A 16292-nucleotide genomic window follows, 5' to 3' on the forward strand; every position below is an offset into this window, starting at 1 on the left:
TCCCCTCGCTCACAGACAGTGTCTCCCCGCTCCCCTCGCTCACAGTGTCTCCCCACTCCCCTCGCTCACAGACACTGTCTCCCCACTCCCCTCACTCACAGATAGTGTCTCCCCGCTCCCCTCGCTCACAGTGTCCCCACACTCCCCTCGCTCACAGACAGTGTCTCCCCACTCCCCTCGCTCACAGTGTCTCCCCACTCCCCTCGCTCACAGACACTGTCTCCCCACTCCCCTCACTCACAGATAGTGTCTCCCCGCTCCCCTCGCTCACAGTGTCCCCACACTCCCCTCGCTCACAGACAGTGTCTCCCCACTCCCCTCGCTCATAGTGTCTCCCCACTCCCCTCGCTCACAGACACTGTCTCCCCACTCCCCTCACTCACAGATAGTGTCTCCCCGCTCCCCTCGCTCACAGTGTCCCCACACTCCCCTCGCTCACAGACACTGTCGCCCCACTCCCCTCGCTCACAGACACTGTCCCCCCACTCCCCTCGCTCACAGACAATGTCCCCCCACTCCCCTCGCTCACAGACACTGTCCCCCCACTCCCCTCGCTCACAGACACTGTCCCCCCACTCCCCTCGCTCACAGACAGTGTCTCCCCACTCCCCTCGCTCACAGACAGTGTCTCCCCGCTCCCCTCGCTCACAGTGTCTCCCCACTCCCCTCGCTCACAGACACTGTCTCCCCACTCCCCTCACTCACAGATAGTGTCTCCCCGCTCCCCTCGCTCACAGTGTCCCCACACTCCCCTCGCTCACAGACAGTGTCTCCCCACTCCCCTCGCTCACAGACACTGTCTCCCCACTCCCCTCACTCACAGACCCTGTCTCCCCACCCCCCCCAGCTCACAGACAGTGTCTCCCCACTCCCCTCGCTCACAGTGTCTCCCCACTCCCCTCGCTCACAGACACTGTCTCCCCAGTCCCCCAGCTCACACACAGTCAATCCCACTCCCCCAGCTCACAAACAGTGTCCCCCCACTCCCCTCGCTCACAGACACTGTCTCCCCAGTCCCCCAGCTCACACACAGTCTATCCCACTCCCCCAGCTCACACACAGTGTCCCCCGACTCCCCTCGCTCACAGACACTGTCTCCCCAGTCCCCCAACTCACACACAGTCTATCCCACTCCCCTCGTTCACAGACAGTGTATTCCCACTCGCCTTGCTCACTGGGATGTGTTCCTGCCTGAGTTGCGAATTCTCAGTATCCCTGTAATTAGTTGTTTTTGGTGCTGGAGAACTATAATTCTCACAGCACACACTGAGAAAAACAAATTAAAAAAAATACCACTGAGGGAAGTCTGAAGGAATATTTCATGAATATCACGTTTCTTAGAATTTAACATATTACTGTGTCCTGTGTTGTTTTTAAACATCTGTCGCCTCTCCCCCTCAAACACTGACTTATCCCTGTAACCGGGCCCCACAGTCAACCTCTGAATCTCAGTTAAAACAAGTTTGCAGATTGAAAGCTGCTACAAGTTGACGTTTAGTTACGGCTGAGCTAAGGACGCCAGGTTGCTCTCCTGACTGCTGCAGAGTGACGGGATGACTCCCTCTTTTAGCTATCACTGAACCTATCCTGAAAATGGAAGTGCTGTTTTGCACATTTTTGCTCACTGTCATTTCCTGCGCCTGCCTGAAGTTCAAGCTATGAGCAACACTGTTGTGGTTTTATAATTGACCAGGGGGTATGGAGATTTACTCAGGAACAATCAGAGCAGCTAGTTGTCAAACGTATTGAAACAGTGAGGGGCTCAACAACAAATCTAAGAGAATGGGGGAGGGACAGGAGAAGATGAATGTGAATCATTTGCCACTGGAGGTGCTGCAAATTGATCCTTTTTACTCCACATCAGTGGGATTCTGTGTGGTTTTTGGGAAGGACATATTACACCTTTTGAAGCAGCATTTACTGGAGGGATTGTGTTAGTTTGGGGTATAGACCACCTTCAGGCTCATTAGTTCGATGGAAAAGGAACTGTTTCGGTGCTGTGGGTAAGGCTGGGTGTTGGAGGGGTGGGGAAACAGAGCGTTGATGTGGCTGTAAGTCAGCTGGTGTTTAAAAACCACACCCTAGAGCTGCAGTGAAGTTAGTCCCCGTACAGTGACTGAGCGGGCAGGTAAGTCAGTCATTCTCTCCCTTGTTACAATAGAATCCAGGACAAATTATACAGCAATGCAATTAAACGAGGGGGGTGAAAAAGCAGCATTTATTGATTTGTCCAGACCATTGTCAAGTGTGCAAACAAATCAAACTTTCGGAGTTGTACTTTTCCGACCAGTTTGAGAACTTGTGAAAAATGTGCAAACTAACTGTCAATCTTAGTTCTTGATCTGGAAATGTAAAATATGTGATTAAAGTTATGTTGTGAAGGCTGCACCCTCTGGCCTGGTGCCAGTGTTTAACAATGTTCTGTACTGCAGAACCTAAGGGACAAATCTGGGGCGTTAATGGCTGTAAGATTGTCCCACACCTTCAACTATTCAAGAGCTTCTGGTCTGTAGCAGAGACTTGTGTGTGGCTCACAGTATTACTGCAACTATCATTTAGGCTCCTCAGTTGTTCGAAGGGCATTGGTTGACTGAGGACACTCAGTGAGCTGGTTGGGGTAACAGAGTTCCTGAGCGTGGGGGGGTGGAGTGTGGTAACAGTGTCTCTGAGTGGGGGGTGTGTGTGGGCTAACAGTGTCTCTGAGTGGGGGGGTGTGTGGGCTAACAGTGTCTCTGAGTGGGGGGTGTGTGTGGGCTAACAGTGTCTCTGAGTGGGGGGTGTGTGTGGGCTAACAGTGTCTCTGAGTGGGGGTGTGTGGGGTAACAGTGTCTCTGGGTGGGGGGAAGAGGAGTGGGGTAACAGTGTCTCTGAGTGGGGGGGAGTGGGGTAACAGTGTCTGAGTGGGGGGGAGTGGGGTAACAGTGTCTCTGAGTGGGGGGGGAGTGGGGTAACAGTGTCTCTGAGTGGGGGGAGGAGGAGTGGGGTAACAGTGTCTCTGAGTGGGGGGGGTGGGGTAACAGTGTCTCTGAGTGGGGGGTGTGTGGGGTAACAGTGTCTCTGAGTGGGGGGTGTGTGGGGTAACAGTGTCTCTGAGTGGGGGGTGTGTGGGGTAACAGTGTCTCTGAGTGGGGGGTGTGTGGGGTAACAGTGTCTCTGAGTGGGGGGTGTGTGGGGTAACAGTGTCTCTGAGTCGGGGGTGTGTGGGGTAACAGTGTCTCTGAGTGGGGGGTGTGTGGGGTAACAGTGTCTCTGAGTCGGGGGTGTGTGGGGTAACAGTGTCTCTGAGTCGGGGGTGTGTGGGGTAACAGTGTCTCTGAGTGGGGGGGGAGTGGGGTAACAGTGTCTGAGTGGGGGGGGAGTGGGGTAACAGTGTCTGAGTGGGGGGAGGAGGAGTGGGGTAACAGTGTCTGAGTGGGGGGAGGAGGAGTGGGGTAATAGTGTCTCTGAGTGGGGGGAGGAGGAGTGGGGTAATAGTGTCTCTGAGTGGGGGGAGGAGGAGTGGGGTAACAGTGTCTCTGAGTGGGGGGAGGAGGAGTGGGGTAACAGTGTCTCTGAGTGGGGGGAGGAGGAGTGGGGTAACAGTGTCTCTGAGTGGGGGGAGGAGGAGTGGGGTAACAGTGTCTCTGAGTGGGGGGAGGAGGAGTGGGGTAACAGTGTCTCTGAGTGGGGGGAGGAGGAGTGGGGTAACAGTGTCTCTGAGTGGGGGGAGGAGGAGTGGGGTAACAGTGTCTCTGAGTGGGGGGGAGTAACGGGGTAACAGTGTCTCTGAGTGGGGGGAGTGGGGTAACAGTGTCTCTGAGTGGGGGGGGGGAGTGGGGTTACAGTGTCTCTGAGTGGGGAGGGTAACAGTGTCTCTGAGTGGGGGAGGGAGTAGTGTTACAGTTTCCCTGAATGGGGGGGGAGGGGGGGGAGTGGGGTTACAGTGTCCCTGAGTGTGTGAGGTGAGGGGGGGGCGAGTGGGGTTACAGTGTCCCTAAGCTGGAGTAAAAGTGCCAGAAAAACGACACCATTGCCTCAGAGACAATGTCAATCTGAGAATCTTGAGGCAGCCCAAGAAATCTCAACTTGCATTTGAATAGCACCTTCAATGTAGGGAAACTCCACCCTGAAGAGTTATCTTCAGGGTGGAGTAGCCTGTCAGTTTGGAGGACATTACAGAGGGTGGGGATTTTAAATTTAAACAGTTGCAGGAGCCATTTGTAGTTCTGGAGACTGGAAGGGACGGGTGAATCAGAGCGAGAGAGACGTTGGGCAGGAGAGCTCTGCATGAGTCTAGGGAAGACAGCCAAAGTTCATGAGAGTGCTGGAATTTCTGAGTCAGGAGTCACGCCTGAGGATATCAGAAATGCTAAGGCAAGGGAGGGGATTGATGTTACAGCAAAAAATGGATTCTCTGCTGAGACAGGGGAAGGTTTAACGATGAATGATAGTCTCGCACTTTTAAAACAAGCTGTTTCCACCTCATCCCAAAAATAAGAGCTGCTGGCAAACGCCATTTTGATCTTGGTGAGCGAGGGACCAGTTCCTGAAGACTGGGGGCACTGTTCAGTTCCCTGTGCCCCCACCCTCCTGTTTCTTTGCCTGCCCTGCTCCCAAGCTGACCCTTGGCCTCTGCGCCGTTCAGCCTGGACTCAAAACACAGACCTCATCTGTACCCTTTGCGAATCCCCGCGGGGTTTGAGTTTAAAACATTGGCATTAAATGCTCGCGGTGCTAGGAACGGGAATGTCAGGAAGGAGATTGGGTGGGACCATGCTCACAGATGTTGGGGATTGGGTGGGTTAATGTATACAATTGTCCCCACCCTAATTCCAAGCTTCCCATCAGAGTGGCCAGCTGGAGGTGTCTGCTCCCTTTGTGTGTGTGTGTGTGTGTTTGTTACACCCCCCCCCCTCCCAAACACCCTGTTCCTCTATCTTACACATTTTGGAACATTCTGCAATCTCTGTGTGATTGCTCAGCTTCCATCATTTAACCAATTATTGTCTTTTTTTCCTTCCCATCAACTTGATCTCCATGGTCACCTTGATCTCTGCTCCAGTCTCCCGATCCAGCAGTGTCTAACATAGACTCAAAACCACTTGCTCTCTGTTTTCCCCCCCATTGAACCTAAAACCTGCCGAAGGTGCTGGAGAAACTCAGCAGGCCTGGCAGCTTCTGTGGAGAGAGAAAGTTCCATGGCTTCTCCGGAACAGTCCTGAATCGGTCTCATCCCTCTGTGTTCTGGAATGATCTACAAGAAACGTGCCAGTTCGAAATGGCATGCCTGACCCTTACATAATGTAAAACTTAACGTGTTTGAGCTCGCAATGGTTGGTGTTTGGCAAACACTCCGTTAGAACTGATAAAGAAAATGAGAATGTTGTCTGGCTACAATGCTGTTGTTTCAGCTGTCTGTGCCTATCATTCAGTCATGGAGATGTACTGCACGGAAACAGACCCTTCGGTCCAACTCCTCCATGCTGACCAGTTATCCCAACCTGACCTAAACCCATTTGCCAGCACTTGGCCCAAATCCCTCCAAACCCTTCCTATTCACATACCCATCCAGATGCCTTTTAAATGTTGTAATTGTACCAGCCTCCACCACTTCCTCTGGCAGCTCATTCCACACACGTACCACCCTCTGCGTGAAAACGTTGCCCCTGAGGTCCCTCTTTGTGGGCGGCACGGTGGCACAGTGGTTAGCACTGCTGCCTCGCAGCGCCAGAGACCCGGGTTCAATTCCCCCCTCAGGCGACTGACTGTGTGGAGTTTGCACATTCTCCCCGTGTCTGCGTGGGTTTCCTCCCACACTCCAAAGATGTGGAAGTCAGGTGAATTGGCCATGCTAAATTGCCCGTAGTGTTAGGTAAAGGGGTAAATGTAGAGGTATGGGTGGGTTACGCTTCGGCGGGTCGGTGTGGACTTGTTGGGCCGAAGGGCCTGTTTCCACACTGTAAGTAATCTAATCTAAAAGTCCTTTCCACTCTCACATTAAACCTATGCCCTTTTTATTTTTGGAATCCCCTACCCTGGGAAAAAGACCCCTTGGCTATTCACCCCACTCAGGCCCCTCCTGATTTTCATTTGGGTACAGCGAAATATTCGGTTTTTGGAATGAGAACTGGGTTCTAACAGATGAAAGATTAGTTCTGGTCCTGGAGAAAGTGCAAACGTGGCCACTAATATCGGCAGCATTTTGGAGAGAATGGAAATTGTAAATTAGATGGCTAAGCCGTTCAGAGCAAAAGCCAGCTTCCTTTATTATTTTGTACAAGTTCCAGACACTTCAAAGCTCAGAATTAGTAGCGTAATTGTGTTTGATTTGGTTCTCAATTTCAGATCGAGGGGTCTTAGCCCCATTCCATTCATCGATTCTTTAGATGTTTGCTTAGATTTTAGTGGGAGGATTATGATTTGGCCTCAAATGTAGTTTGGCCCATCCTGCGGTCTGCTGTTTGGTTCGAAGACATGTGTGTTCTGGCAGCAGTCTCTTTGCCAGTAAGAGTTGAACTTTTCAGTTTAAACGTTGCTATGGTTTTAGAAGAATCGCACCCACAGACACATTCCATTCTGCCTGTGTAATAAGGGAGTGCTTGCAGATTGCTTGTGCTAGCACAAGTCTTAATCTGTTATTCTGCTTGTTCACACAGCAATCTCAGACTTCCAAGTGGTTTGAGTCACACACTTTGGAACAATGTGACTTTCATTGTTTCAGAGCTTTCCTTAGCCTGCAGATTCTAAAAGGCCATCGCACTCTGCGCAATGTTTATTGAGCAGCAGGGGCATTTCACAAAGAGGTGGAAATCTCCCAGTCTGGCTCGCTGTTTGCAAGTGTGATTCACTCTTTCCAGAATGAGGCAGAAGTTTGGCAATGAGTGAGCTGTTTCTCATCCTGCCCTACCAGCTGCGGAGAGGGAGAGGAAGCCAGTGATTCACCAATGACTGGGGAATAGATAAAGCTGCAGACCTTGTGCACAGTGCTGTTAAATTCACCTCATCGCAAGAGAAACCATGTTGAAAACTCTTTACCTTTTGATCCTTTCTCCATCCTAGATTGTTCCGAAGATAAAAATGGAAATTCATGACATCTTATCCGAAGTGTGCCTGGGCAGTGATGAGGTGAGTATCTGAATGCATCCCCAAACTATGTGAGGGGGTCCAATTACTAAGTAAGTGTCAGGGTTTTGACACAGTGGAGCTGTCTGTAGGGGGCAGCACTTTGGGATTAGGTTAGTGTGGAAACAGGCTCTTCAGCCCAACAAGTCCACACTGACCCTCCGAAGAGCAACCCACACAGACCCATTCTCCTACATTTACCCCTGATTAATGTACCTAGCACTATGGGCAGTTTAGATTAGATTCCCTCCAGTGTGGAAACAGGCCCTTCGGCCCAACCAGTCCACACCGACCCTCCGAAGAGTAACCCACCCAGACCCATTTCCCTCTGACTGATGCATCTCACACTATTTAGCATGGCCAATTCACCCTGACCTGCACATCTTTGGACTGTGGGAGGAAACCGGAGCACCCGGAGGAAACCCTCGCAGACACGGGGAGAATGTGCAAACTCCACACAGACAGTTGCCTGAGGCGGGAATTGAACCTGGGACCCTGGTGCTGTGAGGCAGCAGTGCTAACCACTGAGCCACCATGTCACCCTCTTACTAATGTACTTATCCCACTAACTTTTAAATGTTATAACTGTACCCACATCCACCACTTCCTCTGTAAATTCATTCCACACACAAACTGCCCTCTGCGTGTAAAAAAAACTCTCCATGTTTTTTAAAAATCTTTCTTCTCCCACCTTAAAAACATGTCCCCTGGTTTTGAAATTCCCCTTCCTGGGTAAGAGATATCAGCTAATCACTTTATCTATATATCCATCATGATTTTATAAACATCTATAAAGTTCCTTTAGCTAGAAAAGGCTGGAATAACAGAATTGTTACAGCACAGGAGGCGGCATTTGGTCCAGTGTGTTTTCACTGGTTCTCCAGATGAGCATTATGGCGTAGTGCCCTGTGCCAGCCTTTTCACTGTAACCTGTGCATGCTATTTAATGAGATGCAATCTAAAGGCCTGTGGAATGTCTCAGCTGAACCGCTTTCTCCACACTTCCAGGCAGTATACACCAGCCCTGCACCACTTGCCAGTATGAAAAAGTATTTTCACAGGTCACATTTGCTTCTTTTGCAAATTACTTCAAATCTGCATCCTCTTTGACCCTTTTAAGTGTGGAATGGTTTCTCCTCATCTAACTTATTCAGACGCCATTATGATTCTGAAAATTTCTATTCCACCTCCTCCCATGGAGCAGTTCTTCCTTGGCAAAATCTATCCTTATCCCTCGCATGGCCAATTCACCTGACCTGCACATCCTTGTGACTGTGGGAGGAAACTGGAGGAAACCCACGCAGACACGGGGTGAATGTGCGTGGGAATTGAACCCAGGTCCTTGGTGCTGTGAGGCAGCAGTGCTGACCACTGAGCCACCAAGCCGCCGCCTAGAACATGGGATTTGAAATCCTGCTGATGGCCTTTCTCTGACTGTAGCAAACACTTCTGTTGCTTCACAACAATAAAGTTTCTTTCTGGCCATACAGCACAGAAGTGGCCCTTCGGCCCATTGAGTCTGCTCTGACCTATCTGCACGAAAACCACTTTCCACTGATGGCCTGTGAGCAGAACCTTGTCCAAACAATGTAGGGGTTGGACTGGGGTGGATCACAGAAGACCAGGTTATTCACCCAGGGGCAGGGCGGCACGGTGGCTCAGTGGTTAGCACTGCTGCCTCACAGCGCCAGCAACCCCGGTTCGATTCCAGATTCGGGCAGACTGTCTGTGTAGAGTTTGCACATTCTCCCTGTGCCTGTGAGGGTTTCCTCCGGGTGCTCCGGTTTCTTCCCATAGTCCAAAGGTGATTTGGAGATGCCGGTGTTGGGCTGGGGTATACAGAGTTTAAAAATCACACAACACCAGCTTATAGCTGAAAATGTGTCGCTGGAAAAGCGCAGCAGGTCAGGCAGCATCCAGGGAACAGGAGAATCGACGTTTCGGGCATAAGCCCTTCATCAGGAATGAGGAAAGTGTGTCCAGCAGGCTAAGATAAAAGGTAGGGAGGAGGGACTTGGGGGAGGGGCGTTGGAAATGTGATAGGTGGAAAGAGGTCAAGGTGAGGGTGATAGGCCGGAGTGGGGTGGGGGCGGAGAGGTCAGGAAGAAGATTGTAGGTTAGGAGGGTGGTGCTAAGTTCGAGGGATTTGACTGAGACAAGGTGGGGGGGAGGGGAAATGAGGAAACTGGAGAAATCCGAGTTCATCCCTTGTGGTTGGAGGGTTCCTAGGCGGAAGATGAGGCGCTCTTCCTCCAACCGTCGTGTTGCTATGGTCTGGTGATGGAGGAGTCCAAGGACCTGCATGTCCTTGGTGGAGTGGGAGGGGGAGTTGAAGTGTTGAGCCACAGGGTGGTTGGGTTGGTTGGTCCGGGTGTCCCAGAGGTGTTCTCTGAAACGCTCCGCAAGTAGCCGGCCTGTCTCCCCAATATAGAGGAGGCCACATCGGGTGCAGAGGATGCAATAGATGATATGTGTGGAGGTGCAGGTGAATTTGTGGTGGATATGGAAGTTTCCTTTGGGGCCTTGGAGGGAAGTGAGGGGGGAGGTGTGGGCGCACCAGCTTATAGTCCAACAGGTTTAATTGGAAGCACTAGCTTTCGGAGCATCGCTCCTTCATCAGGTGATTGTGATGGGCAGGTTAGGTGGATTGGCCATGCTAAATTGCCCATAGTGTGCAGAGGTGTGTGGGTTAGGAGCATTAATCTGGGGTAAATATAGGGGAATAGATCTGGGTGGGTTACTCTTTGGAGGTGTCGGTGCGGACCTGTTGGGCCAAAGGGACATGTTTCCACATTGGAGGGATTCGATGATTTCAGTCATTCACAGGGCTTGGGCTCAGTGACAATGGGGACTCCTATCTTTTCAAACGCAATCAGTGCATTGACACGGAATTCTCTGGACTCCTGTTTCTCACCTACAATTGTCCACAGAGTCTCCCGAGCACTGGAATTTGAACAGCATTGGCACATGCTTCCCCAGAGCTGGCCAGGAGATCCAGGAGTGGTGATGGGATTGCCTTCCATCAGTCTGCATGATGCTTGCCCCTATTCCCTATTCCCCATTCCCAGGTACAAACCACGGAAGCAAAATCTATCCCAGTTCCACCTGCACTGTGCGATTCTTGTAGTAGTATTCCTTTTGGAGTGGATGACTTTAGCTGCTCTTTCTCAGGAGAGGAAAGGATCACAATAGACTTATCCGGAAAACCTGCTCCATCACCCTTGTCCTCAAAACAAAACACCAACCCTTGATTCAAGGAGCAGGAAAGTCAATGTTTCAGGTCGAAACCGTTTCATCCTGATGGTCAGACAGCACCCGAGGAGCGGGAAAGTCAACGTTTCATTCATCCTAATGAAGGGTTTTGGCCTGAAACGTTGACTTTGCAGCTCCTCGGATGCTGTCTAACCTGCTGTGCTCTTCCAGCCTCCCATCGATTGACTCTAACTTCCAGCATCTTAGCTTCCCTAACTGTGTCCAACTCTTGAGTCCTTCATTCTTGCAAACCAGCCCTCCCATCTCCATCCTCCACTTCCTCGTGTGCTACCTCTGAGTGCCAATGATGTTTCCAAGCCTGCTACTGTACCTTATCGAAGTCACAGGTGATATCCTTGTGGTGGTGGTGAACAGTAAACTTTCTCCTCTCATCTGTCTCGGCCTTTGACCTGGTGAGCCCACCATTTTCTCTCGCACCTCTTCACTGTGGTCCAGCTTTGACCGACTCCGACTGCTCCCACTGGCTTTCATTCCCAACTCATTAATCAGAGGCGGAAAAACACCATCGATGTCCTCTCCTTCTGATTCCTCACTCTCCCCTCTTCTAACATCGAACTTTGCCCATCCGCACTGTCTTATTTCTCACCTACCTGCTGCCCCTCCGTCCCATCACCCGAAAACACAACTTTGGTTTTGGCTTGGACACCCAGTTCTGCCTCACTCCTGATGAAGGGCTTATGCCTGTAATGTCGACTCTCCTGCCCCTCGGATGCTGCCTGACCTGCTGTGCTTTTCCAGCACCACCCTCTTGACTCTTGTCACCCCTCCTATTGCTAAATTTCCCCAACTACAGAGGAACCTCGATTATCTGGCATTTGATTATCTGAACATCACATTATCCGGCAAGATCGCAAGATCCCGATGCTTGGCTAAATGATGTTATCCTGCATTCGAATATCCGGAATACGATTAACCGAGTGAAATACTCCGCGCCCGTGTCCTTCGGATAATCGAGGTTGCTCTGTAACTGTTTGTCTTTCAGTGCTGCATGAACAGCAATGTGCTCCAATTCAGTACTAGGTGAACTGAAGCCATTGACTTCCGTCCCATAGACACCCAACTTCATTAGTGTCCCTGAGGCGGAACAATTATTTGTGACCTCGTTTTCGTGCTTGACGCAATGTGAGCCTCAAATCCCACATGCACACACTCACTCGCCTTTCCATCTCCTCGATGATGATGTGGAGGCGTAGGTGCTGGACTGGGATGGACAAAGTCAGAGATCACACCAACACCAGGTTATAGTCCAGCAGGTTTATTTGAAATCGCAAGCTCTCAGACCACTCTTGGTCAGCTCCTTCACCTCACTGTACCTGATGAAGGAGCAGCGCTCCAAAAGCAAATGATTTCAAATAAACCTGCTGGACTATTCTGGTTCTCGTGTGATTTCTGATTCCATAGTGATTAGAATGAGGACCAAGTGAATTTTGTTGACTATGAGATCCTTAATTGGGGTTGTTAACCAATCAGGGAACACAGGTTGACCGATATAACCGGAAGATTAAAAAATAAGCACTACCGCACTTAGGTGGTAGTGTGGGGGTTAAAATAAAAAAAAAGAAAAAGAAAAGAAAAAAAAATCCCCCCGGTCTCTCTAAAAAAGAAAAAAAAATAAACAGGAGAAACTCTATTTTGATAAAAAAAAGATAACTGGAAGATTAAAAAATAAGCACTACCGCACTTAGGTGGTAGTGTGGGGGTTAAATTATTTAAAAAAAATATAACCAAGAAATAGGTTGAGGCAGCGTGCCATAGAGGGGTGCTAGAAAAAAAAGAAAAAAAGAAAAAAAAGAAAAAAGAAGTAAAGTGCTAGAAAAAAAAAATAACTGGAAGATTCACTTTGTGTCTTTCACTGTGTCTCACACCTGCACGCGCACACAACATGGGTGCTGGGGGAAAAATAAGCACTACCGCAGTTAGGTGGTAGTGTGGGGGGAAAAAGGAAAAAAGAAAATAAAGGACAAAAAAAACAGAAAAAAACCGGAAGATTCTCTGAGGGAGACTGATCAGTGTGAAAGACCTCCCATGTGCAGATAGAGGCTGGTCACCAAGTCACCCTTTTTGGAGTTATTTCAAAAGGAAAAAAGAAAAAAAAAGAAAAGCAAAAAAAAAACCACAAGATTCAGAGAGTCTCCTCAGTCTTGGGACTGGCTGTGAGCTGTCTGCTCAGAGCCCGTGTATACTGCCATGTCTTGGTGACAGGATATTGCCCTCTATGCAGTTATTTCAGTCTCCAATTGGCTGCTGACATTCTTATTCCAATATTTTGAATTCCTCTGGACTCAGTTGGTCAATCTTGATTGGTTGCACACTCCACAAAACATGAGGTCATCTAAAACCTCTTAAACCGCCATCTCACAGAGTCATACAGATGTACAGCACGGAAACAGACCCTTCGGTCCAACCCGTCCATGCCGACCAGATATCCCAACCCAATCTAGTCCCACCTGCCAGCACCCGGCCCATATCCCTCCAAACCCTTCCTATTCTTATACCCATCCAAATGCCTCTTAAATGTTGCAACTGTACCAGCCTCCACCACATCCTCTGGCAGCTCATTCCATACACGTACCACCCTCTGTGTGAAAAAGTTGTCCCTTAGGTCTCTTTTATATCTTTTCCCTCTCACCCTAAACCTATGCCCCCTTGTTCTGGACTCCCCGACTCCAGGGAAATGACTTTGTGTATTTATCCTATCCATGCCCGTCATGATTTGATAAACCTCTATAAGGTCCGACGCTCCAGGAAAAAACAGCCCCAGCCTGCTCAGCCTCTCCTTATAGCTCAAATACTCCAATCCTGGTAAATCTTTTCTGAACCCTTTCAAGTTTCACAACATCTTTCCGATAGGAAGGAGACCAGAATTGCACGCAATATTCCAACAGTGGCCTAACCAATGTCCTGTCCAGCTGCAACATGACCTCCCAACTCCTGTACTCAATACTCTGACCAATAAAGGAAAGCATAACAAACACCTTCTTCATTATCCTATCTACCTGTGACTCCACTTTCAAGGAGCTGCTCCTCGGTCACATCAACTCTTGCTCACGCTTTGATAGCACGGTCAGGTGCCATGCTATCATGAAGTTTGATCAGGTGCTGATTTTGCTTTTGATTTAGTCACTTAGTGGTACCGAACAAAGAAGGGGGGGTTGGTTAGTGCAGTTGGCCAGATAGCTGGTTTATGACACCAACAGCGTGCATTCAATCCCCATCAGTGGCTGAGGTTCCCACAAAGAGTTCTCCTTCTTGATGACTTCCCTCGCCTGAGACATGGGTTAAACCACCACCAGTCTCTCTCTCTCTCTCTCTCTCTCTCTCTCGTGAGACAGCAGCCCATTGGCTCTGCGGTGATGTTACCGACCTGGACCATTGCAGTGACGAGGGAGCTTCCAGAGTCTGAAGTTGTTCAAGTACAACGTTGCTGACTCAGACCCTGGCCGCCACTCCCAATTCACCCAGTCTCCGCCCTGGAGGCTCCCTGCCTCTATTCCTGATGAAGGGCTTTTGCCCGAAACGTCGATTCTTCTGCTCCTCAGATGCTGCCTGACCTGCTGTGCTTTTCCAGCACCACTCTGACTTCCAGCATCTGCAAATCTCACTTTTACCTAGATTGCCCATAGTGTTCAGGGATGTGTAGGTTAGGTACATTAATCAGGGGTTAAATGTAGGGGAATGGGTCTGGGTGGGATACTCTTTGGAGGTTCGGTATAGACTTGTTGGGCCGAAGGGCCTGTTTCCACACTGTAGACATTCTGTGATAGGCTCTGGGAAGGGAAGGCTTGACTAAGATGCTCAGGTCAGGGAGGATTGGTTGTGCTAAATTGCCCACTGTGTGCAGGAATGTGCAGACTAGGTGGGTTAACCATGGGAAATGTAAGGGGGTGGGGGGTGAGGGTCTGGGTGGGATGCATTTGGGAGGGCTAGTTTGCACTCAATGGACCAAATGGCCAGCATCCATATTGTAAGAACCCTGTGAGAACACAGCTGGACAGAGAGAAGGCACTATCGACAGTCTTTGAAAATGGAAAGTAACTTGACACCGTCATAAAGCCGTGTTAAAAATTGCTAATAGCTCCCTCCCGGCTCAGAAGCATTTTCTCAGCCAAACGTCATGTTTTGTTCTGTCACGGCGCCAAAACCAATAATCGGAAAGGGCTGGTCACTGGAAACAAAGACTGACAAAATTATCGTTATGTATGTGTGCTTGGCCAGGGACTTTACTTCCCACTCTCTGACTATGGGGACAGAAGCAGAACTTCATAAACATTTGGGGGGGGGAAGACAGAAGACTGTGTGCGCAAGCCCAGCTTTCTGAGGGCTGGGTGAATTGGGAGTGGCGGCCAGGGTCTGGGTCAGCAACGTTGTACTCGAACAACTTCAGACTCTGGGTGCTCCCTCGTCATTGCAATGGTCCAGTCGGTAACATCACCGCAGAGCCAATGGGCTTCTGCCTCCACCCTGGAGACTCCCTGCCTCTATTCCTGATGAAGGGCTTTTGCCCGAAACGTCGACTTTCCTGCCCCCCCCAGATGCTGCTTGACCTGCTGTGCTTTTCCAGCATGGCCAACCCAACTGACCTGCACATCTTTGGATTGTGGGAGGAAACCCACGCAGACACAGGGAGATTGTGCAAACTCCACACAGAGAGTTGCCCGAGGGTGGGATCGAACCCAGGTCCCTGGCACTGTGAGGAGGTACTGCTACCCACTGAGCCACCGTGCTGCTCACTGCACTTCTTTCCCACTGCTCTGTTCTCTGCACTTGATTCAGTTTCTTTCCTTCCCCTCGGTCTGCAATTCTCTCCTGCCTGTTGTCCCCCCTCCCGTGTTCTTCAGTCCTTTTGGTCCTTGTTTCTGGCCTTCACTTCCTTGAAGCCCAAGGCACACAGCCTGGATGTGTCGGACCAGCTGAGGCTGCTCAGAAACTGGGAATCTCGCTCGGAAATCAGGGATCCCCCGCTCGAGGACTAAAGGGCTTGGATTTAGGAAATTGTGACGTAGGCAAGCAAGTCATAGCATCCCTCCAGTGTGGACATAGGCCATTCAGCCCATCACACTGCCCATCCCACCCAGACCCATCCCCCTCACCCTATCCCTGTCACCCTGCATTTCCCATGGCTAGCCCACCTAGCCAATGCATTCCTGGACACCATGGACTATTTAAAATGGCCAATCCACCCTATCCTAAAGAGGAAAGAATTGATTGGATTCTGGCTGACTATCCACTCGGCTCAGAGTTAGTGTTTGAAATGTCTTTGATGGGTGATGGGTCTGGAAGGATTTGAGGTGCCAGTGAACTGTATATTTAAAGGTCACTTTGTTTGATTGTAGACAGTAGTTGAGAGAAGGGCAAAGGTCATGGAGAGGTACAAATGAAACGAGGAATGACAATACATAAATAACATAGTGGTGGCTCATCAATGAATGGGATAAAACAGTAAAAGGTTTGAAAATTATGAATGTTTTAGCGTACAAATAATTCCAATATGTTACCAAATCGCCTGGGGAGGCAGTGGCTTAGTGGTGTTATCCCAGGAATGTTAATCCAGAGACTCAGGGGATGTTCTGGGGAGTTGGGTTTAATGCTGGAATTAAGAACCTAATGATGACCATGAGTTGATTGTCAGAAAAACCCATCTGGTTCACTAATACCCTTTAGGGAAGGAAACTTCCATCCTTACCTGGTCTGGCCTCCAGACCCACAGTGAGGCAGTTGACTTAAAACTGCCCTCTGGGGCAATTAGGGATGGGCAACAAAAGCTGATCTACTCAGTGATGCTCTCAGTCTGTGAATGACTTTCTTTTTAAAAAAATGCAGGCCTCCTCAATTTATAAAATAAAAATGAAATGTCTCTTCCTGTCCACATTTTGTATCCAACTCATTGATCACCTGCTGGAGAGCACGTCCAGGTTGAG

The 16292-nt window shown here is 49.8% G+C and overlaps 1 protein-coding gene across 1 annotated transcript in view; it reads left to right on the forward strand.

Moving 5' to 3' along the window:
* The first annotated feature begins 2094 nt into the window (after positions 1–2094).
* Positions 2095–16292, forward strand: part of LOC122542617 (annexin A2) — a 67229-nt gene continuing 53031 nt past the window's right edge. Inside the window, exons 1-2 of the mRNA XM_087982243.1 lie at positions 2095–2128; positions 7039–7104. Coding sequence (XP_087838369.1) covers positions 7057–7104 — 48 coding nt within the window. The 5' untranslated portion in view covers positions 2095–2128; positions 7039–7056. The remainder of the gene's footprint in view (positions 2129–7038; positions 7105–16292) is intronic.

Source organism: Chiloscyllium plagiosum, unplaced genomic scaffold (genome assembly GCF_037043375.1).
Source record: "Chiloscyllium plagiosum isolate Xiang-an unplaced genomic scaffold, Cpla_swu_hap1 HiC_scaffold_42, whole genome shotgun sequence".
In the NCBI taxonomy this organism is placed as follows: Eukaryota; Metazoa; Chordata; class Chondrichthyes; order Orectolobiformes; family Hemiscylliidae; genus Chiloscyllium; species Chiloscyllium plagiosum.